This window comes from Morus notabilis, unplaced genomic scaffold (assembly GCF_000414095.1).
Source record: "Morus notabilis unplaced genomic scaffold, ASM41409v2 Scaffold553, whole genome shotgun sequence".
In the NCBI taxonomy this organism is placed as follows: Eukaryota; Viridiplantae; Streptophyta; class Magnoliopsida; order Rosales; family Moraceae; genus Morus; species Morus notabilis.
In genome coordinates, this window is record NW_010356884.1 from 88,311 (window position 1) to 100,531 (window position 12,221).

General features: G+C 39.2%; 1 protein-coding gene across 2 annotated transcripts; it reads left to right on the forward strand.

Moving 5' to 3' along the window:
* The first annotated feature begins 787 nt into the window (after nt 1–787).
* Nucleotides 788–10,037, forward strand: LOC21387350. 2 transcript variants are annotated; one of them, XM_024163306.1, is made up of 11 exons: nt 1,612–1,646; nt 1,760–5,765; nt 6,373–6,571; nt 6,659–6,809; nt 6,960–7,059; nt 7,273–7,347; nt 8,153–8,243; nt 8,349–8,619; nt 8,763–8,805; nt 8,911–9,014; nt 9,338–10,037. In XM_024163306.1, the coding sequence occupies exons 1-11, from the start codon at nt 1,614–1,616 to the stop codon at nt 9,746–9,748; spliced, it is 5,484 nt and encodes a 1,827-aa protein (XP_024019074.1). In that variant the 5' UTR covers nt 1,612–1,613; the 3' UTR covers nt 9,749–10,037. The 2 variants fall into 2 exon arrangements, with proteins under 2 accessions (XP_024019067.1, XP_024019074.1); XM_024163299.1 differs by having other exon boundaries at nt 788–5,765.
* Nucleotides 10,038–12,221: the final 2,184 nt, after the last annotated feature.

The window sequence follows — 12,221 nt, forward strand, 5'->3', positions numbered from 1 at the left end:
CGAAAATTGTACTTATTGCGTTCCCCACAATCACAAACTCTATCGCATATCCACATCTCACCACAATAACACATTATATTATGGACAAATCTAGCTAAGAAGATAAGGTATTGCGTGGCATATAATTAACTAACCTTTTCTACTAAATCAAGAACTAAAAATGAAAATTAGCTATCAAATTCAAATTTAAATTGAAATTATCACGTTAAAACCTAATAATTTTCATTAAGAAAGAAAAACAAAGAATTAAATAAGAATCATCCCAGCCCTGCCTAAGGCACTAAACAAATGAGAAAAAAAAAAGAAAAAAAAGGAAAACGAGTAAAAAATGAGCAAGGAAAAAGAAAGCATAGAACCATCTTAAATATAAATGTTAATATTAATTACATATTTAGCATAAAAAATTATGATATGATATGTTATTTTTATTTTTATTTTGATGTATAATGTTATTTAAAATGTTAAATATATATATTTTTATAATTATTAAGCTTTGAAAGTTGTAAAGTTAACTTTTTATTTTTAAAATAATTAAAAAATATAAAAATTACGTTGATTATATGAAAAATTAAACATTTTAATCAATAGTAATTATATATCAAATTTTTTATATATTATATTTTGTGAAAAATTTATCATAAAGTATTAATATAAAAAATTTAATACGATAAATATCATTTAAAATTTTTTTACTCTTAAATGTTAAATTTATAATTAGGATATTAACAAGCATAATAAAACATTTATATATTAGGAAAAACAAAGCATATTCAAGAACGAAGAAAAAAACGGTCTTGACTTACGCAAGTATCAACGAAGACCGCAAACCAAAAACCCCAAACACGATCGAGAAGCCAAGATCTGGTGGCTGGTGGCGATTTCTTCAAAATCCATGTCCATGGATCTCCCAAACTTTCTCCACCACCACAATCAACAGAACCACCATAGCCATCACAACCTCAATCAACCAAGGTACGTCTCCGTTCCCAATTCCTCTCGTCCTCACTATCCCGACGATCCCAATTCCCAAAACCCTCGCTATCTCCACCACCACCACCACCACCACGTTCTTCAGCCTCCGCCGCCGCCTCCTCCGCCGCCTCAGACGCCGCGGTTTCAGCCCCCTCCTCTACCGAAGCCATCCCCCTACCACCCTGCTCCGACGGTCCACAGCCACACCTCCAGTCCCGGTCAATCCCAATTCGCCTTCGCGAACCCTAGCCATGATCGCTCCTTTGATGGCGATCACCCGAGATCGTCCTATCCTCTTCGAGAGTTCGCTCCTTCGTCCAAGGTTTCGCACCGATTGCCCGTCGTCGAGGATGATCGCCCTCGGCATCGCGTGCCTGAGTTTGACCCGGAGAGTCGCCAGGAATTTTGGGAGCAATCTAGGGTTTTGGCGGAGAATCTGCCGGAGAGGACGCACTTGCCTCTGGACTTTGCCTCCGGTTCTCAGAAGTTTCAGTTCGATCACAAGGCTATGTCGCCGTACAAGACGAGTAACAGAGTGAGACATGATTCCGAGACTAGTGCTAGGTTTAGAGTGGAATATGCTGATGTATATGAATCGAAGTACAGAGAGGAGGTTCCACTGGGTCGTGAGGATGAGAATTATGGTCGCTCCGGTAATTTCTTGTCCAGTCAAGGTACGTCTTTTCATGATGTGGGATTTGTGTCTAATTCGAGTTTATCATTGAGAAATTTGGAGTCTGAATCTGAGAATTGTCATGGCAATCGTAATGGTTCGGCTCATGATAAGGAATTGTTCAGGAGTGGTAGAAGGGATGCTGGTTATGAAAATCAAAGACGGGTTCATGATCGGAAAGTCCCTAGAGATGCACATAAGTCCTCTTTTGAGAGGGGAGGTGGTGAGATAAGTAATGGTGATGGGGCTTATTTCGTTTCACACAAGCGCGGGTATTATGGTTCAGAATCTGGCAGGTATAATAATAGAGGAAGCAGGGATGGCGCTCACGAATTTAATCGCACTCCGAGGAAGCAAATACAGAAGAAGAGTGCTCTTCTTCGGCTACAAAAGCAGAATCACAGGAATACGAAGAGCGAGCAGTCGCAATATTCTGGTTATCTTGATAACTCGAACTCTAGTTATTTTAGACGCAGAGATCACCACGCGTATGTGAGCAACGGAGTTGATGAAGAAGAAGAAAAAGAGGGAAGCCCTGTCGAGCTTGATGTTTCTTTCAAATCCAATTCGCTTGTGGCCAAGGCAATATCCACACCGACGGGCTGTTCTAATGTTAATGATGCTGATTCGACACTGAGAAATATGAAAGGTGGGAAAGATTCTGTTGCTGACAGTGATTGTTCAAATGCAAAGTTGACTAAACTCACTGACAATACTATAAACGTGGACAGCTCCATGCAATTGGCAAACAGTGTCTCTAGTCCTGACAAGAAAATGACACAATCGGATGGGAAAATTACTTCTGATATCAAGGCTATGTGTAATGCTAGTACACAGGCTTGTTCGAGTGTGACTAATCATTCTTTTGAAAAGAAGGAAGTGCAAAGGTCTCCTAAGAGTGCTGATTTCGATAAAGTTGGTACCAAAGTTGGTCCTAGGAAACCTTCTCTCAAGGTTGTTAAGAAGAAAAAAGTGGTGAAGAAAAAAGTGAAAAAAGTTGTACGCTCTAATCCACAGCAAAAGAAGAAGCATGATGAAACCGTGACGACAGATGCCCACATTCCTATTCCATCTGAAGCCTTTGGAATTGACAAGGTTGCTGTGTCTTTGTCTCATCCTTGTCCCAATGAAACAAATATGTTGCATGTGGGAAGAAATGTAGGAAGTTCTCCAGTGGCTATAGAATCAGAGGAACATCGCATTGATGAAACTGGTACAAAATGTGAAAATCCAGTTGAGAAAAATGGGAACAAGTTAAATACTTGCTTGGGTTTTTCAAGTCTGGAAGAAATCAAAATTGCCAAAAATCCTGAAAATACAGAGTACTTTGGCCAGAGTTCTCATGCCATATCAAATAATAATGAGAATTTAGTTAAATCTCTTAATGAAAGTACTTTTCTTGATATAGTGAATGTGGAAGATGTTAAACAGTCTCGTCAGAGTGGAGACTCCTTATTTGAGTTAGATAAGGAGAACTCTTCACCAATCACGTTGCCTGTAAGAGACAAGGCTGATTCTTCTTTGTTAAATTCAGGGAATATCAAAATGCATGACAATCTTATGAATATATGTTGTTCTGCCGATGGTACGGACACCACCTTGGATATTGTTGATGGTACAAAATTGTCAATAGAGGAAAACCCAGTTCGTGAAGAGATTTCAAAGTCTACTTTATCAGCAAGAAGCAGTGTAACAATTTGTGGTTTGCCAAGTTCAGGGGAAAGTACAATGGATGCACACACCTCACACCATGATAGTGACAGACGTACCTCCCTGGGCTACAACAATGAGAGCAATTACGAAGAGATTACTATTTCCAGAAGTGGCATTGTTGATTGTATTATTGAGCAACCACCGACAGACAGTTCCAGTGGACTACCTGAAAATAGTGCCATTGGAAGCTCTCAAAATACTAAAATTTCAGTTGGAGATGATGAAGAGGATACACCTGTGACTAGGAAGGGGAGAACAATTAGGAGTCAATTAGATTTTTCTAGGACGAAAAACGTTGATATGGATCCGGTTAATGTTTCTAACCCTGCTACTGCTGTGGATACAAAATTAAGTTTACCTTTTGAAGATACAAGTAGTGAAGTAGTTGCAGTTTCGTTTATGGGAAGTTTGGATGATGCCTTACAGCCTGTAAAAAATCAAGCCTGTGGTTCGTCAGATGGTTTTCCGGAGGCTAACTTAAGTGCTAGAGATGGTGTTAATGATGGTTTCCACGTCACTCCTTTTAAGAGCAGAAAGAGAAGAAAAGTTTCTGCCTCTCATCAGGCAATGTCTAGTTTGACTACTGCCCAGACTGATGAACAACCAGCAGCAGACAAATCTTCATTTTGTGCGGAAGCACCATTGACTTCAAATGAAGTTTTGGCGCAACAAAACATGGAATTGGACACATCATCTAAAGATGATGTTTGTGCTGCAACTGATTTGATGAATTCTGAAAATGTGATCACTGTTTCGGATGGCAATAAGCTGTCCGAAGGATTTTCTAATGCTATGGGTGTTGGGAGTTTCGTTAATGAAGAACCGAGAAAAGATGACGGCGTCGTTATGGCTGTTAATGATCATCAGTTTGAGGTTTTTAACGTTCAAAGCAGAAGCGAAGAAGAAGTGGGTGTCCCTGCTTCAAAAGAGGAAGTTATTGGTCAAGATGAGACACCTCAATGCACAATTTCTTCAGGTATCCAGCCTCCAGATATAGGTAAAAGTTTTTCTTTTACAGATATGGGATCTGATAATCTTCTTGTAAAGGATGATTTTCCCAATTTGCCGAATTATCTGTCTTCGCCTAATGATTGCAGTGGAGCAACCTCCACTGATGAAGCAATGGATTTTGTGCCTGATTCACCAACAATGACGAGTTCTCCACAAACCTCGTTAGATGTTCCTGATGTAAACATGTCGGATGTCACATCAGTCAGCCAAATATCCAATCAAATTTGTAGGGAAGACGAAAAGCTAGTTCAAAAGTCTCTGGATGATAAGGGTTCTGAGGTATCTGCTCAAAAATCATTTTCTCAGTGTACCAAAAGTAATCTAACGTCAGATTCTGCAACTGAATGTGACCAAGCAATTGGGGGGAAGACAGCACCATTGTCTTTGCAAGATTGTAGAAGTACATCCCGTGGTGTCAATATTGAAAGTGTTGAATCTAATGAGCAGAAGAACCAGCTTGATCAAGCCGTTTCTAGGACATTTCCTGGCCGTTCATCTTTTAGACTTACTACCTTTAAAAAGAGAGCAAATTCTACCCATGCCAATCCAAGAACTTGGCATCGAAATGTTAATTCTTCTGCTTGTGCTCTTCCTGGAAGTAAGACTTTCTCAAAGAACGTTCCTTCCCAAAAGCAGTTACCAGAAAGAGATGAGAAGGTTCAGAGTACTTCTTATGTACGTAAAGGTAATAGCCTTGTGAGAAAACCTTCTCCAACTGCTGCTCTATCCCAGGGTCCTCCCAGCTTTAGTCCTGTTTATCGGTTGAACTCAGCTGGTTCAGACGAATTAAAGAGGAGCATCGAATCAGATAACAGGGTCAGTCTTGGTAACACACATGATTTATCGAGGGTGGGAGAAACAAAGGCTTCTTGCAATAATCCTGGACCATTGCCGATACAAAGTGGGAGCAAATTACCCAATTCTGTTGCCATATCCCCAGGGGATTGTACGGCCTCCCCATCTGCAGGTCTTCTTTCTAATGACCGCTGTGAAACTAATTCAGATCCTATAAGTTCTACTGAGAATAATGAAACACCTAACTTGGTTGAGGATTCATTGACTTCTGAAGCTTTTGAAAACCAAAATGGCCAACTTAACAGTTTGGACAACCAGACTGAACTAAGTAATGCGAATTTGGCATCCTCAAACATGAAGCAGATAGTGTATGTAAAGCGCAAATCAAATCAATTGGTTGCAACTTCAAATTCTACCAGTGCCGATAAGATTCAAACCTCATCCTCTGATGGTTACTACAAGAGGAAAAAAAATCAGCTCATAAGGACTTCGTTGGAAAGTCACACCAAACAGCCAGTTATGCCTGATGACAATTTCAACTTGGGTGTCCAAATGACTCTTGGTGTCATTCCAAACAGAAGTAAGCGGCGCGGACATAAAGGTATGTTTGAAGAACTTAATAAATAGCTGGTGCCCAGTGTCATAAACCTCAATCTGTGAGGATATTTTACTAATTGATTCGTGTGTGCATACACATGCAAGTTTTTCTTTTATTTTACCTTGATGGATGACATTATTGCACATGGTATGCATCATTGGGAAGTATTCATGGTGAATTGTTCATTTTTTTTGTAGTGCAATGGGTTAAGCGCGAACCTTTTATTCTCATATATTTTCTATTAGCATTTTTTTCTCTTTTGTTCGCTGCATAGCGCATTGCTTGTTTTCTCCACTCGTAGTTAGGTGAGGCAAATAAGTAGAGTTATAGTAAGTGCCGATAATCTCTTTAGTTATCTTGTAATTTCTGGTAAGGCTATCTTAGTTATTATGTCTTCAGCGTTCAGGGCTATGTTAAACTTTGCTGTCTCCTTGTATCTAGTCGTATCAGTAGCTTCTGTGTTAGCATCATATTGGAAATATGCTTTATGCTTTCTCATGGCACTGTTGTTTCATGGTTTATGTTATTAGTGGTTGAGTGGAAATATGAGTGTCGTAATATGTCATTTTTCTTTAGTGCGACTAAAATCAAAGGTACTTACTGGGTGCAGTTGTTCCCAAGACATTCAAACGTTCAACAAACTCTTTGGTGTGGACACTATGTAGCACAGAGTCCACAAAGGTTAATAGTGGTTCGCTGTACCACCAGAAGGTTTTCCCTCACCTTTTTCCTTGGAAAAGAACGACATACTGGAGAAGTTTTATGCTGAATTCGAATTTGATTTATAAAAGTAGTTCCTTAGCAATCAGGTACGTTAGGTTCCTTTAATATGTTCATCTTCTATCTCACGTGTCTCTGTTTCATAAGCAAATAGTAATTAAATTTTCTTCCTTTAGTAAGAAATTGCTGCTATCAAGAAAGCGGGATACTCTTTACACAAGGTCACTAAATGGATTTTCACTACGAAAATCCAAGGTCTTAAGTGTTGGTGGTGCAAGTTTAAAGTGGTCAAAATCCCTTGAAAACCGTTCAAAGAAAGTTAATGAGGTTAGTTCTGCTACGCTGTTAAAACAATGGACATAGGCAGGGTGTTTCTCACTAAAGTTGTACCCGTTTGAGTCATTTTAAGTTCCATTTTCTGTTCAATTGTAGCGTTTGACTGTCCTTTTTTTTTTTTTTTTGCCTTCTATCATTCAGGAAGCTACACTTGCAGTTGTTGCTGTAGATAAGAAGAAGAGAGAACAGAAAGAAGCTACATGCATTAGTTCTGGGTCTAAGAGTAGAAATCACTCTTCACGTAAGTCAGTTAATAGTACAGTTTGTATCCATCTGGCCCATTCGTTATTCCTTTTGTGTTGGCAGATGCCTTTGCTTTGACCCATCCTCTACTGTTATTTTTATTATTTTTTCTTCTTTCTTTATGGCTATTGTTGATTTATTGTATTGCAAACCATTTTCTATACAAGTGGTTTTGGAGATGCTGTTTTATTATTTTCTGACAATGTTGCAGGAGAACGAATATTTCGCATTGGGACATCCCGTTACAAAATGGATCCTTCAAGGCGGACACTTCAGAGGATATCAGGTGGTCTGTTCATTATTGTTTCTAGGTTGCATATCGGTTTGTTTCTTTTATACATGTGCTTTTGTGTTTCTCTGATGCTTTCTTTAGCCGACTGATCAAATATGCTTTTAAGATGTCAAACGATGGCCACTCTATTTCTTGTCTTCTTAGCGTTCCTCCATTTGGATGTTTGTTCCCAAACTTTGGCAAATTTATGATTTTGCACCTGCCATTTTTGCCTCTATTCTCATTTTCTGTTGGTTATTGACAGTTGAGAAAATGGAAATAAAATAGTAACCTAGGGTCCTACAGTTCTGCTGATCTGAAAGGGTCGAGACCAATCAGTGATGAGATTTCACATTAAATAGTCTGGAATTAGTTTTTGTATGAATAAATATGGACAGACGTGACAAATTATTAGTTGGATGCGAAATATCTGGATAGCTAGTAGGTAGAGTTAGGTCAATGATAATTTAAACATAGGGTGTCCATTTTTCGGCATTATCAGGAGTTTTCAAGTTCTTACGGGTGCTATAGATTGATTAGGCTACTCTCAGTTCTTTACCAGTTATCTCTTTGCTCAGCCTGCCTTTAGAAATATTTTGTGCAAATATTGAAACATGCTTGGTGAAGTTTCATCTGTTGCTTAGTAGAGATGAGTTTGGCTTGAAGGTTTTTATGGTCATTTTGATGTGTACTTGAAGTTTAAAGGATGTCTTGTGCAACTAATATCCATAAGCTTCAAGTGTTTCTATTCCGCGTTTCTTTTTACCCTTCATAGTTCATTGGCTAACTGGTAATAAATCTTCTTTCATGATCTGTGTAGATGATGAATCATCACCTGCAGCTTCCGCTTATCCAGCTAAGGATTTAAAAACATCTTTCGTTCCAAGAAGATTAGTGATTGGAAATGATGAGTATGTTGCTTTCTTCTTTTTTCTTAGGTTGACATATGTATTAAACAAAAACAATTTTGAATTTTGTCTATGGATGGAAACTTTAGTCTGTTCATATATTGGCAGATATGTCCGGATTGGCAATGGCAACCAGCTTATTAGAAATCCAAAGAAACGAACTCGTATATTGGCGAGTGAGAAAGTTCGTTGGAGCTTGCACACTGCTAGACTCCGGTTAGCAAAAAAGAGAAAGTACTGTCAGTTTTTCACTAGATTCGGGAAGTGCAACAAGGATAGTGGGAAATGTCCCTATATTCATGATCCATCCAAAATTGCAGTTTGTACGAAGTTTCTGAATGGTCTATGTTCCAATGCCAACTGCAAATTAACTCACAAGGTTTACCTTTCCTAAATGCATTGGATAGAACTTTGATGAAGTCTCCTTTTTCCCCTTCTTTTACTCGAGAACTTTGGGAACTTTGATGCAGTCTCTGCAAAACTTTTGTCCCTTTTAACTCGAACGGTTTGGGTTGTATGCAGGTTATTCCAGAAAGAATGCCGGATTGTTCTTACTTTTTGCAAGGTGCTTTATGCTGTTCTTCTTCTTCTTCTTCTTCTTCTTTTTGTTTTTTTGTTTTCTTTTTTGGTACTAGCGGGAATGCGGAATTTCTGATCGATTTTCTGGCAGGTTTATGCACCAATCAAAGCTGTCCATACAGACATGTAAATGTGAATCCAAAAGCGTCTACCTGTGAAGGATTTCTCAGGGGATATTGTGCTGACGGTGACGAGGTAATGTTTGGCCGTGTAAACCCTATCAAACAGTATCTCTCTCCCTCTCTTTGTTTTTCGGAATCATGATTGATCAACTTGAAACTTCTTGCTATATATCGAGGCTAATCATTCAAGATATGATTTTGGGTATCTACAGCAGCTCCTCATCTTTGAGGAGTTGCATCATTTATTCGTACAACACATATTACATTGCTCGACATTCAGTTGTATCCGTAATGCTGTTTTAGATTTCTGTTTTAATGTTTGATAACCCTCACTTCTTTCAATCTGCAATAACGTTGTAGCAAGTAAAATACGATTATCTCTCTTGCTTCTCACAGTGCCGGAAGAAGCATAGCTATGTCTGTCCCACTTTTGAAGCAACTGGAACCTGTCCTCAAGGATCAAAATGCAAGCTGCATCACCCCAAAAACCGACTCCACGGAAAGAAAAGGAAGCGATTGAGAAAACTAAAGAATGGTAAAGGGCGTTACTTTGGTTCCCCAGATATCAATGTGTCAGAGTCTAAAACAACGGTGTCTGAAAAGCACTTTGCGCAAGATTACAATGACCTCTCTTTGGAAGGAAAGTGTGGCGATTTTATTGCCATTGATGTCAGTGATGACGACACTGGTGAATGCAATGATTCGAGGAACTCGCAAATAACATTTTGTGACGGTGATAACTCGGACTTGGAATCAGAGGATCTTGATGAGTTGATCAAACCACTTCGTATAATGGTACAAGTCTAATAACGTAGTTTCGCTCCGGGCAGCAGCATAGCTAGAGCCAGTTAACAATCCAAGTCGTGTACCCATTGTAGAATTCAGTCAATTATAAATGTATTAGGAAGAAGTTTTAACCATGAGAGAGAGAGAGAGAGAGAGAGAGAGAGAGAGAGAGAGAGAGAGGTTCTTGTTTTATCTTCTGTTCTTTTCTTTGTTGTGGTATAGGAGTTTTCCCCCCATTTTACTTGATTAGAAAGAAGTTTATTTTGTACATGGATGGTATTAGAAATAAGAAATGACGTTGTATAATAAATAAATTTCAATTATCAGAGAAGCTCTTTTCAGTCATTAGCGTTTGGTTTGATTAGTGTATTCGTGTCATAATTTAAATTATGGTTCATAGTTCGTTACAGTATTTTTTGTTGACGGTAGTTTTCTGTCAATTAAGGATTAACTCTCCGAGAACACTCACAGTAACCTCTCACGGATTGATTAATGATTAATGCTGTAGATTAATATAGAGAAGACAAGAATTTATAGTGGTTCGGTAAGATTTCTTGGCCTAGTTCACTTGTGGATACACTAATACTCTGTTGATTACAATTTCTCCGGGATAGTTGAATAGTGTGTAAAAAACTTAATGAATTCTCATAGCTCTATTTATAGGCCTTGTACACATGAGAGACCCCATTTGCATTTTCCGAGTAGATCATCCTCTATCCCTTAATTATGGGATTTAGCAGTTGTATTTCCATGATTACAGCTTCCCAGTCAGGCGAACCACTCTTACCAGCTATTGATTTCCTGACTTCGACAGTAGTAGTTGATACAATATATCTTTCCTTGAGTTGACAGGACTATCTTTGGATTGGACTGGGCCGCTTCCTCGACGTCGTGGTCTTTGCCACCTCATCGGGGCTCTCGACGCGCGTCATCCTGCATGAACTCTCGACATATGAATGGCACCTTAGCTACAATTGATCCCTCAACGCCAGCGACCGATTCTCGACATGGAGGCCACATCGCTTGTCGTCTAAAGGAGTGGTCAATTCCTCGACCGTGGTGTAACAATTACCCCCTAGACTGGGATATCACGTTGTGATGTTCCAGGCTATACAACGTCAAGAGTTCCACGTGGCAAGTTCTCTCTTGCAGATTATGGCGGCTGCTTGCAGGTATAGTGCCATCATTACAGCGAGTTTCTCGGGCAGTGGAGCAGTGTTATCGATTGTGTCAACGGTCACGTCCCTTATACCCTGGTGACACATGGCAGTCGAGGGGGAAGCTACAGCCGTCCGATCATATTTATTTCTCCCGCTCTTATCCTAGCCGTTAGATCACGCATCTTCGAATTCACCGTTGGATGAGGTCGGTTTAAATTCGACGGTCGAGATCTGGGGTCGTTTGAATTTCTCTGAGGTTCCTGGGCTTCTTTCCTCGGGTGTATATATATGCCCCTTAACACAATTCTACGGTTGTCCATTTTTCAGAACGCCGTTACTCTGCCAGATTTTCACCAAGAATTATCACCTCCGACTTCAACTTCCGTGTGCACTTCCCGTTCGCGGTTCTCTAACTTTCCAGTCTTCAGATCGCCTCGAGGACTAGTAAGTGGCTTTATTTCTTTCGTTTTTCCTGTGCAATCCTAGAACCTGTACATGTAAAGGAAAAAGTAATATGTTAAACGGAAAAATGCACTTACTTGGTTGTGGAACTGGGGCGGTGTAACACCCTGAAGAATGAATTGAGATTAATTAAGATAATTGAGATTATTAGTGTGCCTAATCCAGATTATTAATTGAGTTTAATTAATAAATGTTTCTGACACGTGTGAGTTTAAATAGTTCCAAGGTATTTAAATTATTCTCAGTAAAATTATTTTAACCCAGAAGTGTGTATGGGCACATTTCTGGGCTGTTATTTTAAAATATTGTACACATATCCTTTTCTTTCCTTTTCTTTTTCTTTTCTTTTTCCTTTTTCCTTTCCTTTCTCTTTCCTTTCCCGTGCACTCTCTCCCACTCTCCCGTGCTCTCTCTCACTCTCTCTCTCATTTTTGTCCCAAATCAAACGGATCTTGAACCAAGTAAAGATTTAAAGAAGTTTTCAACGTCAAGAGAAGGATTCGAGGTAAGATTACTGAAAGAACATCTCTTGAATCTTACGTTTTCGGATTTCAAAACTTATTGTTGGTTCAAACCGGATTTTGATGGTTTTTGAGTAAAACTAGAGTAGAAATTGGAGATCTTGGGTTCTTTGGACTTGTTTTAGGACCTAGTGTTGGTCGCCGAATCGAATCCGGCTGCGGAAGCGCGGTGGTGCGGGGAAGAGGCGGATCGTGTATAACAAAAATTTTCATAAAACTTTTGAGATACTCTATAGATTATATTAATTTATGCACGAATAAATTAATCTCATTAACTTATATATATCAAGAACTCAATCAGGAAAAATTCCTGGGAAGCCGACTCGGATGATAACTTGAGTTCTTTGACCA